This window comes from Vigna umbellata, chromosome 9 (genome assembly GCF_029865625.1).
Source record: "Vigna umbellata cultivar VRB3 chromosome 9, Vumbellata_1.0, whole genome shotgun sequence".
NCBI lineage: Eukaryota > Viridiplantae > Streptophyta > Magnoliopsida > Fabales > Fabaceae > Vigna > Vigna umbellata.
This window is the reverse complement of record NC_142173.1, coordinates 41,629,146-41,647,258: the sequence shown is the minus strand read 5'-3', so window position 1 is coordinate 41,647,258 and position 18,113 is coordinate 41,629,146. Positions and strand designations below refer to the sequence as shown.

Below are 18,113 nucleotides of genomic sequence, written 5' to 3'. Positions count from 1 at the left end.
GTAACTTACCCCATACTTGTTTGTGTTTGTGAATGAAATTATCAACGATGATCATATAATGTATTACATGTGAACATATGATGTTACAGATGTTCCAGAAGCATGATAGATTCGAAAGATGACAGGGAAATATTTGGGATTTCTTTTAAAGTTCTTGTGTTTATACTTTTGAGACAATTTAATTGGCGTTATTTTGCTTCCTTAGTTATTTTAATTATCTTTTAATAATGTAATTAGACATGGATTTTGAAACTATTACGTTTTGAATTAATTATGCGTGTTAAAATATTGAGATTTTTGAGAAATATGTTTCTGCATTATAAGAAAATTTTGAAATATACAGTTTTTGTAATAACTCGTGACATCCTGATTTTTGGGGTGTTACCACACATCTCTTTTGATCATAATAGCCTAATTGGATTCACATCATAGTTCATGGACGTAGGTCGAATGACATGCATATACATGCTTGGCACCGAATCTATGAAGACTTAGAACCAGATTTGTGAAAACTTAGAATCGATTCCAAGAAGAATGGAATTTGTTCTCTTTTGTTTCAAACTAATTTCATGGTCTTGGAATCTATTTTTTTTTTGTTTGGAACCAATTCTAGGGTGTTGGAATATGTTCTCTCATGCTTGGAACTGATTCCAAAGCTTTCATTTGTTCTAAAAAATGTGTTGCATTGTAGGAAGCATTAGACATGTTGTACGAGGTGGTTTGAGAGCTGAACCGAAGGCTTGTGGTCGTGATTGTTCGTGGTGGAGGTGACTTCATCGTTGGAGGTGGTTGAGTGGTTTGATTTATGTGGAATTTGGTAGTTTGTGGTTAGGGAAGTTCTTGTAAGTGTGCTCATGGTGGAGGTGATAATGTTTCCATGTGTTATGTTTCATGAAAAATTATGATATTGCTTTGATTTGAATTTCATTCTTTGTTGTAGATGATAAATTGTGAAAGAAGGTGTAATGTGCCTTTTGTTTGGTGATGGAAAGTGAGTTCATACAAGCTTGTGTACACAATGTTATAGAGAGGTAAGTTATGCAAGTTTTATGTATGTAATATATTACTCTGAATGGATATTTTCGTTTTTCAATGAAAAAGTATTTACATTGAGTGAAAAATTGCATATAATATGTACATTGAGTTGTATGAATGGATTTTTTTTTAAATACTATAAATATGTATTATATGTATCTTAGTTTATACAAATTTTGAATGAGTTGGATAATAAATTTACCTGGTTTTGATATGGTATAGAAGATTATTTTATGGCTTCATCTTTATTATTTGTATGTAATATCCTTATATTTTTTATGCGGTAATATAGATGGAAGAGGAATTAGATGTGTCATATTTTGATGTTGAAGATGTTGTAAATGATGTTGTTGATGTCTACTTTAATGCAGTTGCACACTTACACTGACAATTACAATTGTGCAACTAGTAGTTGCACTGATAATGTTATGCAGTGTTGTGCATAAGTTGAATATATTGAATATATATTTCAGTTCTAGAAATAGAGTTCAGGATTTTGTCCCAGACAAATAGTGTAGAAGAGAGAAATTGATGTCTTACATAGTACATATAAATCGATGCAATGACATTATTCAAATGGAATTAGAGACATTTATTAACATATGTCAGTAGTTAAGGGCAATTGGGTTAGTGAAGGATGATATATGGTGCCCATTAAAGGAGTAAGTTGCTAAATTTTTACATGTTATTAATATAATGTGAAGAAATCATAGTGTGTCATTTTTCTACTATAATTAAAGATCGACTGTTAGTAGACATTTTCATGATGTGTTAGATGCAATTTTAACATTGGAGTCAGAGTTTTTAATTCAACTTACCGAAACAAAGGTACATCATCATATCTCAACACTAGTCGATTTTACTCGTACTTTAAGGTAATAGTCGCCATGATTGTATTTATAATTTTACAAATTACAATAGTAAAACAATCTTCATTTACATTTTTAATTTGTCTAAAATAAGACTGTAAATTAAACTCATATGTTCAAGTTGAGTTCTAATATTTGAGGCTCCCAAGAGGGAGAAAGAATTGGTGAACTCAAAATGTCGCGTATGATTTTGATACAAAATTCACGTTACTTAATTTGTTTTGTTTATAGTGCTTTCATTAAAAAGAAAATTATGAACATCATCCATAAAATTATTATCACTGTCATGTCATGAGTTTTGTTCGTTGTAGTTTTTTCAAATGAATATGAAAAATAAATCTTCGCTTCTTTTGTGATTCCTTGTGTCAGAACCATTAAATTTCCCATCGTAATGGGAAACGGGTGTCTGCAAGAGGAGAGCGAGCCTCAGGAAGTGGAAGACAGGTGGCGGCAGAAGAGTGGACGATCGGTTTTTCTGAGGGAGTATATAAGCTAAAATTTCAAAGTTGGTTCCATTCTCTGCATGCGATCTTCTCCTCCAAATCTTCTGAACTAGTTTCTCCTCCTTCTCTCTAACTTCTCTCTAAAATTATCAGTTTTTCCTCCATTGAATTTCACGTTTTCTTCCGTTTGATCATTCATCAGAGTGCACGTAAGGTTACTGGTGGCAAGGATCCTCCTTTCAACCGACCGTTTAGTGGTTTGAACTGGTAGGTCTTCCTGATTCTAATAAAGTCTAGTTTGGGGCACATGCAAACCAAGTTTTTGTTGCATGTGTTTATCTTCTTCTTCTTATAAGGTTCTGATCACGTTTCTGGTCTTTTGGGTGGTTTGTTGTACTCAAACAGTGAATCTGGGAGGTTGAGTGTTGGTCGTGGTGCAAAGTTCGTATTGTGAGCGATCGGTCTGTTAAGAGGTAAGGGAAGCTATTAAATTTAATTATGCATGTGTTGATTTTGCGTATGTATGGAATGAATGGATTGATGATTTGTATATGAGCGTGTGACTTATATGATTTCTGGATTTTGGTGGTTCTGTATAAGTCGATAAGGATTCTGCAAAATTTCGTAGAATAGTTGGGTGTTCGGTTTCAACCGTTCGGTTATGGTTAGTGAAAAAACTATCAATAGAGTTAGCATTTTGGCCTTACCAGTTTGTAGTCGTTCGTTTTATAGGAAGTGATTAATATATCAAGTGTTGATGGTTATATACTTTTATAATCAGTCTTATTCGATTAGGTATTTTAGTTTGTGATAGCTCATATATTATTATTATAGACTTCGTACTTAGACTAGGCTTAACGTTCGGTTTATGGGTATTTCAGCTAAAATGTCTTAACGTTCGGTTTCCTTAAAAGTACTAGATTTGATGAATAGTTTGTAGGAGTAGAAGCTCTAGGCGCTCGGTTTTTGTAAAATAAGTAAAATGTCGTTTGGTCTTACACCAAGGATCAGAAGTTATAAGTGTTCGATATAAGCTCTAAGCGTTCGGTTTTGTCAGATAGTGAAATAGTTTTCGTTCTTGTTTTGAGTATAGTAGAATATCGTTCGTTATTACTTTGAGGATATTGAAATACCATTCGTTCGAGTATTGAGGATAGTTAAATATGGTTCAGTCTTATATTAAGTATTTGGTTTAATTAGAGTGTTCTGTCCTTAAGTTGTGTTCGGCTCATGTCAAAGTCATATCTATTAAATAAACGTTCGGTTATATTCGTCTGTTGTTTAGATCCTTTCCGTTCGTTGGTAACTAAGGGTGGTGTTATTTGAGCGTTCGATCTTCTTATGTGAAATGTTGTTTGATCTTTCAATGCTGATGTTATGGCTTGGTGCTGGTTGTTTATTACCGCAATGATCTATTATGTATGGGAAGTATTATTGGTATTCAAGTAAAAGTTTATGTTTCAAGTAATGTGGAAGAGAATTCCGGGGAGGAATGTCTCAGTGTAAGGATAATGTTGTGGTAAAGTATGAATACGGATAGTGAAATTCACGGAGTTCATCCTGATATTCTGATGATTACCAGTTCTCAAGTAGAGATGGGTAAGTCATTGTGTTAGAATGGCGGGAGGTCCTAGCCCATAGGTTCTTGGGTGAGTTATAACGGACTAACCTCGGGTGGCAGCTGATGGTTTTCCAGTTACTCCACCACCCGAGTGCACGAATGACCTCAAGCTACGTATTCATACAATCCGGATGGTCAAGTCAAGTGTCGGTTGTATAGTATTATTATATTTCAGTTATGTGTGATATCTATATTGGCTCCTGTATGTTATAGCGTTCGTTCTGTAAGAGCTTGTAGTTTATTACATGTGTGAATACATGCTTAATTGAATTATAGTAGCTTACCCTTGTTTTCTGTTTTATCCATGTTACCGTTCGGTTTTCTATTGCAATGATCATCCTTGTTGGATGTGAGCACAAGGGGAAGAGCTTACGCTGGAACAGGAGCTGGGTGGTGAGACTCCTGCTGAATAGTTGATGACCGTTCGGTCGTATAGTAATTATAGTTTTGGTGAACCGAACGTTCACCATTTTTTGTTCTGTAAATATAACCGAACGTTCGGTTATATGTTGAACGTTCGGTAGTGGTATAGGAAGATCTTGCAAAGTTAAACGAAAAATTTAATAGGTATTTTGTAATAACTGTAAGTTTGATGTTCGTATTATAGTAATTGTTCTATCATATTATTAAATATGGACACTTGTATATAGTTGTGTGCTATATTTTTTGAATGTCCTTTAGAGTTTACGAAATGATGGATTGAGTACATGAATGTTAAATCAAAATATTGTATTCTTTAATATAATATTGGAAATTAAAATGTTAATTTTTTTAATACCAAATCTATTAAATAATAATGAGATATTTATATTGTTTTTATCACATATTAGTGGAAAAGAGATATTTTGTGTCTGTATTTTTAAGGAAATAATAGTTATTTAAATAAAATAAGGAGTGATTTGAAATGTGTTGTTATGCAATTACTTCTGATACTTATATTGTTTATTTTTATTTTCTAAAATATAATTAAAAAAAGAAAAAAATTAATATGTATTGGGGAATCCTGACAGTGTTTGAAATAACATAATATATAATAACGAATTTTTAATTGATGTTCATTATCTATAATATTAATAAAAGAGATTTCTTCTTTTTACTGGACATAATAAATATATATCTTTTAAGTGATTTTTTTTTAAATTAAAATAATTATGTTATCTTTTTATCTTTCAATAATTATTTATTTGAATTTATTATTTCTAAAATTAAATTAACTACGTACAATAAAAAATATAGAAGATGTGTTTGTATTTTATGCTACTTTTTTTATTTTTTTTTATTATAAATTGTGTTTTATAATTTAAAATAAATCAAGTAAATGATTGTGAGCGACAAATCAAGTGTATAAAAAAAGTTGATATTCTATCTTTTTAAACAATAACAAAATCTTGTTTTTAAGCAAGTTATTATGAAATTATCGAAAATAGATTTTGTAGTTATTATTTAGTTCAAGAACTCCCACCACCACATCTTTTCCGTCTGCTTTTGATAAGATGGTTTCTACGTCAATTGTTTACATTCATAGATTATATTTTAGCTTAAAAAAAAATATATATATATATATATATATATATTATATTTTTTATCTAATTGTAAAAATACCTTTTATTTTAAATTTTAAATTTAAACAAGGTTTATATTTTCAAAATTGGTATTTTCAATTTTAGATACATATTTAACATTTTTTATTAGTTCAAAACGTAAATTTTTTCTAATTCTGTTTATTTACGTGAAAAGAGAATGTCTTTATCTAAAAAGAATCGTAAACATCTTAAACATAGAAATATTTTGTTTTTCAATTAACAAATGAACATTTTTTCAACAGAACGAACATGCAACACGAAAAGTCAACAAAAAGTAACCAACCTTAAATAAATAATAAATATATGCAACACAGAAATATGGAAATTTATCCATAAATATTTAATACTTTCGTTGCATTGTAAAGAGCAGAGCAAAAGCTTCTCCGGTGAATTTTGGTTGATCTCAAACCTGCAAATTGGGATCAACCATATCAATTGATTGAATATCTTTCTCACTGTTAATTATTTGATAACATCAATTCAATTTGTTGGTTCATTAATCACTCTTAATATATCTTCTTCTTCACTTTTTGATACCTACCCATATACAAGGAAGAAGCAAAGCATCTTCTTTCAGAAATCACGCCTCTTCCGTATTTAATTTTACTTCTCAATTTTCTCTGTGAGTATTTCTACTCTTCTTTGCTTATTTACTTATCCATTGTTCTGTTTTTTTTTTCCGGTTGGGAATCTGTAATCTGTTATTCTATCTTCAGTTTGATAAAGTATCAAACTTTTTGAATTTTTCGTGAAAATTTTCAAGTAAGGAATCTAGGTTCTCAATTTAATCTCTGTATCGTGCACTTGGCTTAACTCTTCTAATCTTGGCAGAATATTGTTTTGCTCATCACTTGTGTATCGAATCTTAACTGGGTGCATAAAAAATCATGAAATTGGAGGAACTCGTTTAGCAAAGCAAATATAAGTGACTGACCAATTTCTTAATATTAACAGATCCATCCAGCATAGTGGACGATCCACTATGGCACTGCCGCCAGATACTACTCTCCTAAGTTATTGGTTGAATTGGAGGTTCTTCTTATGTGCCCTCTTTATGTTAATGACTATGGGTTTAGCATCATTTTTGATATGGAAGTACGAAGAATGCAGTAAGCCAAGGAATGAGAGAAGAGAAAGACAGAGGGAAACAGCTGGGACTCTTTACGAGGATGAAACATGGAATACATGCCTTAAAGGAATTCATCCTGCTTGGCTGCTTGCTTACAGGATATTTTCTTTTGTTGTGCTTTTGTCTTTGCTCACTACCAATCTGGTTGCTGAGGGAGGTGGCATATTTTTCTTCTACACTCAGTAAGCTTACATTCACATATCCTATCTATTCTAGTCTTGATGCAACATAAGTGATCATATATATTCATTTATTTAACAGTTATTTTTAGAACAACTGTCTTTAGATGAACCTAACTTAGAAGATGACTTTTTCAATAATGGTAGTCAATAAGGGAGTGACATGTCTTAAATGAATTAAATTATTTTTTTTTCACTTTTTGGATTTTAGATGGATGGATTAGATCATGTCTTAAATGTTCTTAGATTGTTATATTTAACTAACTTTTTGCAGATAATTTTTAATCTTTATTGCCTATTAAAATAATTCATAATGTTCAATGTATATATACACACACACAAAGTACTGACGTATCCTATATTTTGGAAATTATAACTGTTGCCATGTCTGTGTTTTTTTCTAAGCTTTGGATATAGTTATTCTATGTATAATTTGTTACAATCGTGGGACAACTTCTGCTGTAATTTTTTGTTCAACTAGTGTGCATAAATCTCAAAATTCAGTTTTCTATGAACTAAACCGGGCTGGCTGGATTCAATTCTTCTGTTCCTTCTCTCTACCTCAATCATATGTCCTCTTTAAAATGCTGCCAACAAATTGAAAAATGACACATCTCTCTTAAACATATGTTGTATTGGAGTATTCCAGACTCCTGTGATGAAAGAGTGCATGTTTGAAGAAAATGATCAAACATATGCTGATTAATCTTCCATCTTGATTAGTTGGTTAGAAATATGCTGATTACTTCTTTTTGTTGAACAGGTGGACGTTTACCCTGGTCACCATTTACTTTGGGGTAACACTTATCATCCTAACCCATCTTCTGATATTATAATAAAATTGCATTTTTTTTTAATTTTAGGGTGGAACTTGTTCTAGTTGGGTTATGATACATTTTATAAGTTACAGGATTATATGCTCCTTAGGAGAAAATTTTGAATCTGCCAGTCAACTTTCTTTTCTCTTGTTTTCATTTTATTCCTTCTCCAAGTGACTTCTGCTCTCAATTTCACTTTCAGTTTGGATCTTGTGTCTCCATATATGGATGTTTCTATAAACACAAAACAATTGATGGCAACACAGTCAATCAGGAACAGTTGGATGCTGAACAAGGCACTTATGTGGCTCCTACACTCGATGGTACTCCTGAATTACCTAACCTGTATAAGAATTCCAATACCAATCAGGAGCCTCGCACTCGGCATATTGCTGGTGTATGGGGTTATATTTTTCAAATAATTTTTCAGGTAATTTTCTTTCTGGATTTTATTGGAGTATTTTTTTGTGTGCCTTACTGTTAGGATATCTTTTGTCTCTTTTCAATGTTGGGTTCCTAATACTTACATTATTCTAAATTATATAGTGATGTATTTTAACAATTGCAAATTGACATTTAATCAGATTTTTTGTTAGTTAGGACATGCAATGCAACTGAGAATTTTCAAAGGGAATTAGTTTTGTTAAAAAGAAAGTATGATTGGAGATGGCAGCCTTAAACTAGACATAAGATATGTGAATTTGAAAAGTTATCAGGCTTATCTAGGAAAATTTTATCTGTTTGAGATGGACAAAGCATGGGTTGCTGGCTGAACAACATTTTTAAACTGGATTTTCCGAGGAGCCAAATAGAATTTTTCCAAAATTAATCATGACACTGTTACGTGCCTGACTACGTAACTGGCTTCTCACAGTGGATAAACGTACTCGACTGAATAAAAACCTCTTTATTATTGCACTTTGGAAAACACAAAACACAACCAATGACTGGGAGCAGGGTCTCCTTCAGTCACACGAGAGCATAACCTCTCTTACAGTACTCGAATAATCAAAAGCATACCCTAAGCTCTAGGTGCCTCCTTAATTAATACTAATCGCTCCTTCCAGAAAAGGTAGGAAATAATAGTAATTGCCTATTTATTATAATTATCTGGAAAGAATCATTCCATCCTTATTTACTATAGTAATTGCCTATTTATTATAATTATCTGGAAAGAATCATTCTATCCTTATTTACTATATTTATTGTATTTATTACTGTAATCCTCTGTTGACGTCCCTTGGGTCCCGCCTGTCCTTCCGCTTGCCAGTTAGACGCTCGTTGTCGTCTTCCTTTGTTCAAGACGCTCGTCCTCACTTAGGACGATCGTCCTCACTCCCTGCTGTCCCGTTCGCTCCGACCGTACGTCCTCGCTCTGTTCGCCCAGGGCGCTCGGCCTCACTCCCTGTTGCCCCGCTCGCTCGGCCTCCCCTTGCCGAGGACGTTCGTCCTCGCCCCTCGTCATCTCCGGCCCATGAGGACGTTCGTTCTCGCCCCTCGTCATCTCCGGCCCAGAACGCTCGTCCGTTACCGTACGATTAAGACGCTCGTCCTCTCCCCTATCCCTCCTATATCTTCTTCTCTCGTACACTCGCCAGGCCCTAACATTACCCACCTCCTGAAGATCAACCTTGCCCTCAAGGTTGAAGTCGGGGTATTGATCTTGGATGGTGAGGGCATCTTCCCATGTCGCCCCGTCAGGACCTCCCTCTTGCCATTCGATCAAGACTTCCTGCCGCTCGTCCTCTCCCTGGTGCACCTGCCTTCTATCCAAAACTCTGACCGGCCGTGGAGACGGTTCCTCCATCTCTAAGTCTATTGGTAACTCCTGTTCGATCCGGTGATCCCCTACTGCCTTCTTCAGCTGTGACGCATGGAATACGGGATGTATCCGAGCGGATTCCGGTAATTGCAGCTTAAAAGCGACTGCCCCCACCTGCTGGATGACCAAGAAAGGTCCAAAATAACGAGCGGCCAGTTTAGATTGTACTGTGGTCGCCATCGTCGTTTGTCGGTGAGGTCTAATCTTCAGATAGACCCAATCTCCCACCTCTACCTGGGACGGTCTCCTTGCCTTGTCGGCCTGCCTCACCATTAATTCCTGAGCCCTGGCTAGATGGAACTTTAACTGGTGGAGTGCTTCATCTCTTGTTTGTAACTCCTGATTGACTGCTTCCACTAAGGTTTCCCCCGGAACGAACCTGTGTAGTGAGGGAGGCGGCCTCCCATAGACGGTTTCAAATGGAGTGCATTTGGCCGACTCCTGGTAGCTGGTGTTGTACCAGTATTCCGCCCACGGTAACACGATGCTCCAGCCCTTGGGCTGTTCGGAGCAAAAGCATCTTAAGTACCCCTCCAAGACCCTGTTGACAACCTCCGTCTGCCCATCAGATTCAGGGTGATAGGCTGTGCTCATCTTTAGTTGAGTGCCTTGCAATTTAAACAACTCCTTCCAAAAATTACTCAAGAACAGTGGATCCCTGTCACTTACTATAGATAGCGGCACTCCATGCAACCGGACGATCTCCTTCACAAAGACTTCGGCTATGGTACGTGCGGAATAAGGGTGTTTTAAGGGTATGAAGTGTCCGTATTTGCTGAGACGGTCCACCACCACTAACACAGCATCATATCCTCTAGACTTGGGTAATTTGACGATAAAATCCATGCTTATCTCTTCCCAAATTGCGTTGGGGATGGGTAACGGTTGCAGCAACCCTTGCGGTGATGAGGTCAAGTATTTATGTTGTTGACAGACCAGACAGCTTGCAACGAAATCGGTCACGGCTTTCTTCATTCCCACCCAATAAAGAGATTGCGCCACCTTGCGGTACGTTCGGTAAACCCCCGAGTGGCCTCCTATCTGTGTGGTATGGAATTCGGCTATCAATTTGGGCACCCAGGCCGAACGGGCTGACAGCACGAGCCTCCCTTTATAGTGTAAACGCTCGTTCTCCAGCGTGAACGAAGGGTGGGAGTTGGGGTCGGCCTTCAAATCGTCAATCACTTTCCTTAGCTCCTCATCCGCCTCGACCTCTTCCAAAATTTCCCTGAAATCTTGCCAGTACGGCCGCGCAATCACCGTCAATTCCTTCTCTGCCTGCAGTTCGTCCTCATCCTTGCGTGATAGGGCGTCTGCCACCTTGTTGGTTACCCCGGATTTGTACACAATCTCAAAGTCGTAACCCAGGAGCTTCGCCAGCCAATTCTGCTGATTCTGAGTGGTGATGCGTTGCTCCAAAAGATACTTCAAACTCCTCTGATCAGTGTGGACCACAAATCGTTGCCCTAGCAGGTACGGCCTCCAGTGTTGTATGGCTAAAACCAGCGCCATTAATTCCTTCTCATATATTGACTTCCCCAACGACCCCTCAGATAGCGCTTTGCTGAAGAACGCTATGGGCTGCTTCCCTTGCATGAGTACTGCTCCAATTCCCCTTTCGGATGCGTCACACTCAATGTGAAACGGCTGGTCAAAGTCAGGCAGAATCAATACAGGAGCAGTCGTGATTGCCTTCTTCAACCTTAACATGGCTTCCTCGGCTTGTTCCGTCCACGCAAACTGCCCTTTTTTAAGAAGGTCGGTCAAAGGTCTGGCAATCTTTCCATAATCCTTTATGAACCTCCTGTAGTATCCCGTCAGTCCCAGGAATCCCCTCAAAGCCTTCACCGTCTTCGGTTTCTCCCATTCCAGCACAGCGCGTACCTTGTCTTCGTCCATCTCTACACCCTTCTCGGATATGCGGTGGCCCAAATAACCTATTTGAGTTCTGCCGAACTCACATTTCTTCCTGTTGGCTACCCATCTATTTGCCACTAGCTCCCGTAGCACCGTCCCCACATGTTCCAAGTGCTCCTCCCAGGTTCGGCTATACACCAGTATATCATCAAAGAATACCAGTACGAATTTCCGCAGATAAGGCTGCAATAGTTGGTTCATGGCACTCTGAAAAGTGGCTGGTGCGTTGGTTAGGCCGAACGGCATCACCATGAATTCGTAGTGACCCTGGTGTGTCCGGAAAGCCGTTTTCTCTATGTCGCCTGCTCCCATTCGTATCTGATGATAGCCTGACTTCAAGTCCACCTTTGAAAAATATTTGGCCCCCCTTAGTTCGTCTAGCAACTCCTCTATCAAGGGAATCGGGAATTTATCAGGTATAGTGGCTCGGTTTAAGGCCCTGTAGTCCACACAAAATCTCCAGCTGCCATCCTTCTTCTTGACCAAAATTACAGGGCTCGAATATGGACTGTTGCTTGTCCTTATAACGCCCGTTTTCAGCATTTCCCCCACCTGTTTCTCAATCTCCCCCTTCATCACATGGGGATATCTGTATGGCCTTACATTCACGGGGTCCGTTCCTTCTTTTAAGGGAATTTGATGAACCATTCCCCTATCTGGCGGTAGTCCGGTTTGTTCGTGAAATACGTCCCCGTACCTGTCCAAGATTCGTATCATGTCGAGCGTCTGCTTCCTTGTTAACTCCGGACCGAACGTTTCTTTTTCCTGAGCGTACGGTTTTTGCTCCTCTTCCTTCTCTGTCTCCCTAAGCTCCCACATTAGTAACCAGACCTCTACTTCCTTCATTTTAAGCAACGCTGCAGGTTCCACCACTCTCCGAGTTAGAGTCGGGTCTCCTTTAATTGTCATCTTGCGCCCGGCTTGCACGTACGCCATAGTTAGCTGCCCCCAATTTAAGGTTACCTCGCCAAGCTTGGCCAACCATTCTACCCCCAGTATCACATCCACTCCGCCCAACTCGAACAGGTGAAATCGTTCGTTGATCACCACCTCTCCCATGTGGATCGTTACTGCCTCACAGCACCCCCGCGTCTCCTTTCTCTGTCCATCACCCAAACTCACCCTATAGGGTGGTGTATCTACTACGGGTACTGCCAGGTCTTCTACCAATTTCCTGCTTATGAAATTGTGGCTGGCGCCACTGTCAATCAGAATCAGAACCTGCTTCGTCCCCATCTGCCCATACAGCTTCATCGTTCTGGGCTGGGTGAGCCCCCCTGCCGAGAAAGCAGATAGCTCCATTTGTTCGAGTTCAACCTCGACCTCTTCTTCCCCTCCTGGCTCCTCGTCCTCTGCCAATATCAGCATCCGAAGTCCCCTTTCTGGGCATTGATGCCCCGGACCGAACGGTCCTCCGCACCTGAAACACCTCCCTTCCTCCCTACGTTTGACGTACTCAGCGTACGGTAAATCCCGTACGTTCCTGCCTTGAGCGTTAGAGAACGTACGTGCTCCTTCTCTCCTTGGGCCTCCTTCCTTCTCAACTGTACCCGTTCGGTTCTGATTGTGGCGACTAGGATCCACCCTTGCCACTGAACCGCTCGGTTTTCCCCACGTTTGTCCTTTGCTGCTGATTCCTCCGCTTGCCCTTGCTCCAGCTTGGAATGCCTCCACGTCCCTTGCTAGTCTCATGACGTCCATGAACTCCTTCGGGTCAAGCAACCTGAGTTGGTTACGAATTCCCTCCTGTAGTCCGGCCATGAAATACCCCATCAACTGAGCCTCGGGTATTTTTTCTGCTTGGCCCACCAACATCTCGAATTCTTGGATATAGTCTCCCACGGATCCTGATTGTTTACAGGATGCTAGCCTCTCGAAGACCGTTCCTTGATTTCTGCCTCCAAATCGAACCACCAACGCTTCTTTTAATCCTGCCCATGTTCGGTTCCTGGCTTTCTCCCTCCAAAACCGAAACCAGTGTCCTGCTATCCCTTCCATACTGATGTATGCCAGGCGCAACTTTTCGTCCTCTGGTACCCCTTGTACTTCGAAAAATTTATCCGCCCTATAAATCCAGTTCATAGGCTCGTTACCTTCGAATACGGGTAACTCAATCCGCCTCCTCCAGTACGGCTGCTCCTCTCGGTGTCCACCCTCCAAGCCGCTACCGTCCTTCTCCTCCTCGTCATTCCTTCTTCCATTGACCGATCCCTGACTACCATCAAGGTGGCCATCCTCCCGTCAACCTCGCTCCCCTATCACCCTCACCAGTTCCTGGACCGCCGATTCCAGACCGCCCATGGAGATTTCTAGGGTCTCCATTCTTCCTTCCATAGCATTCAACCTTCCTTCCATGACGCTTTCCTCCCTTCAATAGGATCCGGCAGGTCGGACCAATTGTTACGTGCCTGACTACGTAACTGGCTTCTCACAGTGGATAAACGTACTCGACTGAATAAAAACCTCTTTATTATTGCACTTTGGAAAACACAAAACACAACCAATGATTGGGAGCAGGGTCTCCTTCAGTCACACGAGAGCATAACCTCTCTTACAGTACTCGAATAATCAAAAGCATACCCTAAGCTCTAGGTGCCTCCTTAATTAATACTAATCGCTCCTTCCAGAAAAGGTAGGAAATAATAGTAATTGCCTATTTATTATAATTATCTGGAAAGAATCATTCCATCCTTATTTACTATAGTAATTGCCTATTTATTATAATTATCTGGAAAGAATCATTCTATCCTTATTTACTATATTTATTGTATTTATTACTGTAATCCTCTGTTGACGTCCCTTGGGTCCCGCCTGTCCTTCCGCTTGCCAGTTAGACGCTCGTTGTCGTCTTCCTTTGTTCAAGACGCTCGTCCTCACTTAGGACGATCGTCCTCACTTAGGACGATCGTCCTCACTCCCTGCTGTCCCGTTCGCTCCGACCGTACGTCCTCGCTCTGTTTGCCCAGGGCGCTCGGCCTCACTCCCTGTTGCCCCGCTCGCTCGGCCTCCCCTTGCCGAGGACGTTCGTCCTCGCCCCTCGTCATCTCCGGCCCATGAGGACGTTCGTCCTCGCCCCTCGTCATCTCCGGCCCAGAACACTCGTCCGTTACCGTACGATTAAGACGCTCGTCCTCTCTCCTATCCCTCCTATATCTTCTTCTCTCGTACACTCGCCAGGCCCTAACAGACACTGTCAAATATTTGATCATAGTCTGGAGAGTCTTTTGAGAAACTTAATTCATTGGCATTTTAGGTAGTCACCATCCTCTGTCTGCATGTATTGTCTCTACCAAACATTTTTAGGGTGTTTCACCTACTAAAACTTATTATGGGACAGAGTTGTTTAACTAAATTTGTTTTACAGATTGAGCATCTTTAGAGAATTGTTTTTCTTGTCCTCTTAGTTGCCCTTTCCCCCCTTTTCTTTTTTTTTCTTTTTTTTTTTTCTCATGAACAACATTGGGTAAGAAAGTTCCTGATGTAATAATATTTGATCCATCATGGCTGAAAAGGACTTCTGCTCTATGTCCATGGTAGTAGTAAGCTATCCTTACCCAGATAGCCAATTAATCATTTAAATTCTAGTTTGAAAGTCCCGGTTACCTGTTTGATTTTTAGAGAACAGTGTTAAAAGATGTATTGTTAAATATAAATTTGCAGATGAAGGTTTCCACAACAACGATCATAAGTTTGTAAAAGTCTGTGATGCAATCTCTCTGTCAAAGTTGTGTTTTTTATAACGTCTTCTTATTTACCTTGCTCTTTTTTCTGCTACTTGATTAAACACTATTGCATGCTGTAAAAAAGACTAAGTACTTGCATGTTGATTATCATTGTGTTATTAACTGGTTGAACTCAGGAGGCAATCTACTGATTTATTTTCATTTTCCTTAAAATATATAGACTTGTGGAGGTGCTGTGGTGCTCACGGACATTGTATTCTGGCTCGTCCTTTATCCATCTATGACAAAATCAGATTTCCGTTTGGAATTTGTGAGTATTATTGATCTTGTCCCTGATCTGCCATTTATCTTTTGGTGAAGAAAGTTATACTTAACATACTAATAAAAGTTTTGGAGAATGTTTGGCCTTTCCTTTCTAGTTTCATTTTTGTTAAAACGCTTATGGAAATTATTGATTTAGTAATGAGTCGGTTTTCCTGCTGCAAGAATGCAGCTCATCATACCCTTTAACACAACTGTATCGTATTTTCCTTAAATGTGAGGGAACAGTTTTGTTAAAAAAATAATCATTAAAATTTTGCTTGTAGTTGTTTTGTCTTTTATTTATATGATATTCAACTCGAACATGCTACATGTACTTAACATCAAAGGATTTGGGCTTTTCTGCATGTGCTAAGCGTTGATTACCTCAAGAAAGATGTAATAAATAGGTGTGGTTGTTTGAAATACCTTAATTATGATAAAGCTAAAGAAGCCAAAGAATGATGAGTGGGATTTATGAATGTATAAATTGTTCACTTTTGGTTCTAATAGAATTGGCTGGTCCTCTGCTACTCAGAAGATATTTTCATAATGAATCCTAATGGTTGCACTTCCCAATTTGCAGATGGATGTTTGTCTACACTCCCTAAACGCTGTATTCCTCCTCGTTGAAGCATTATTGAATTGCATGGTGATTTTTTATTGCGGTTTATTTGTTTGCTTAGTCATTTCTCATTAAATACCTACTTCAAATTTACGTCTACTTCTTAACACATGCAGAGATTTCCAGTGTTTCGATTTGCATATTTTATTTTGTGGACGGCTATATTTGTGCTTTTTCAGTGGATCATCCATGCTTGTGTTTCCTTATGGTAAAAACAAGTATCCCATTTTCTGAGTTTTGCTTTTCACTTCACCAAATTCTGTTCATAATTTTCTATCCGTTGTTCCAGGTGGCCTTATCCTTTCCTTGACTTGTCATCCCCATATGCAGCCTTATGGTATGTTCTTAAATTCAGTGCATCATCACAACTCAAATAGAATCTGTAAAATTAAAATTTAACTTTAACACTATTTTACATTAGATCACCCCTTCAAATATGACAATCGTAAACTTCAAGCAAGGAGCAATTTATCATGTAACATTGCATGTTTATCTTACATGTTACCAGATGCAGCACTAGGAAATGAAATTAATTTAAGCATTCAGATGATGATATGATATTTATCTGGCTCTCTTGTGGTACTTTTAGGTACATAGGTGTGGGTGTAACGCACATTCCATGCTTTGCAGTCTTTGCTTTGATAGTTAAGTTGAAACACTTGTGGTTGTCAAAATTGTTTCCTAGTTCCTGTCAGTTTGTACGGTGATGATACATTCATGAACAGTCATCGGAGTAGAGCTGCTTTCAATATGGCTAAAACAGATTTTAACTTAGAAGATCAGATAAACACCACCTCCCTGCAAAAGTGTTTAGGATTTGTGTGGCATGTGGTTTTTATTTGCTACTTCAGATTGAATACATGGAACTTCTCTGCTCTGCTCTGCTCTAACCATGTTTATGATATCTTCCATCCAAGATAAACATTCCACAGTATCCTCCTACATTGATGAAATCGACCCTAGTAAAGTCTTACAAAAAGTGCTGTTCTTTTAGTATTCAGTATGTATATGAATAGTTTCTGCGTAGCTATGTCAATATGATTCTTCAGAGAAAGTACACGAGTTAAATTTTCAATGGATCGTAATATAAAAATTTGTACTTTGATAATTAATAAGAAACTGTAATAAAGTTGGTTTTTTTTGAAGCAGTTATTATAAAAGTTAATAAATTTATATGATATTTTGTGATTAGATGACAATGTAAAATTACAAGTATTTTTTTAATTACGTCTTCCTTGAACATCAACTATACCTTCACTTTTGATTATCACCCTAATTGTTTGGAAGAACAAAGAGAACTTATTTCTTTTTTTTTGGTTATTTTTGAAAGTGCTTTGTATTAAGTCTACATATTAAACCTTCGAATTGTAATAATAAGCAAGTCTAATATACATTCTCTGTTTAATCTAATACATCTGCGAACTACGCATGTAATTTATTCCATCTGAGTGCTGTTTTCTTTGTTTTTAAATTGAAAGTTGATTGTTTTGGTTTGTCTGCTTTTGTAATGTTCTCCCAAGAAAATGTCTCCGTAAAAATTTGCGGTAACTCGACAGCTAACTAGCCAATTCTTTTTCATATTGTGATGAGAAAAAAAAAGAAAGAGAAAACGACAAACAGGAGTGCCAATATATTAGCACGTTCCATAGGAAATCGTGAATTGAATATAAATAATTGATTTTCGCATCAACAATTAAAATTACTCACTCTTCATTGTCATAAACAGACACAGCAGGGAGAGAAATCATTTACTCGATGAATGTCATTACTCGATGAGAGAATAAAAAAATAGATATAAAAAAGATACTCAAATTCCAACTTCAAGCATTCTCCAGAAACCTCCAAGAAGCTTGTATAGGATGAGAAAACAAAAAATATTTATAAACACCAACTATTGTGGTTAGTAGATAGAAGGAAGAACCAGTTCCATATTGCCTCGGTTTGAGATTTTGGGGCCTACCACATTCTTATGCACGTGTTTTCATCAACAGAAATTCATCACTTAAATCATTTAAATACTTAGCCATAATTAAATGAGCAGCAGTTAGATGATTGCATCATTGGGACAATGATATGTTTGGAGTTCCAT

The 18,113-nt window shown here is 38.1% G+C and overlaps 1 protein-coding gene across 1 annotated transcript; it reads left to right on the top strand.

Moving 5' to 3' along the window:
• Window positions 1-5,889: 5,889 nt before the first annotated feature.
• Window positions 5,890-17,169, top strand: LOC148193578 (uncharacterized). Its single transcript, XM_088099107.1, has 9 exons — window positions 5,890-6,173; window positions 6,506-6,862; window positions 7,623-7,656; window positions 7,880-8,107; window positions 15,320-15,409; window positions 15,986-16,051; window positions 16,141-16,232; window positions 16,314-16,361; window positions 16,614-17,169. The coding sequence occupies exons 2-9, from the start codon at window positions 6,534-6,536 to the stop codon at window positions 16,729-16,731; spliced, it is 1,005 nt and encodes a 334-aa protein (XP_087955233.1). The 5' UTR covers window positions 5,890-6,173; window positions 6,506-6,533; the 3' UTR covers window positions 16,732-17,169.
• Window positions 17,170-18,113: the final 944 nt, after the last annotated feature.

What these genes read in the sequence shown, in the direction of transcription:
- LOC148193578 (XM_088099107.1), top strand. Translation starts at nt 6,534, where the DNA reads ATGGCACTGCCGCCAGATACTACTCTCCTAAGTTATTGGTTGAATTGG. An exon ending in AAGCATTATTGAATTGCATG is followed by an intron (nt 16,052 to 16,140) that starts GTGATTTTTTAT and finishes TAACACATGCAG; the next exon opens with AGATTTCCAGTGTTTCGATT. An exon ending in CATGCTTGTGTTTCCTTATG is followed by an intron (nt 16,233 to 16,313) that starts GTAAAAACAAGT and finishes CCGTTGTTCCAG; the next exon opens with GTGGCCTTATCCTTTCCTTG.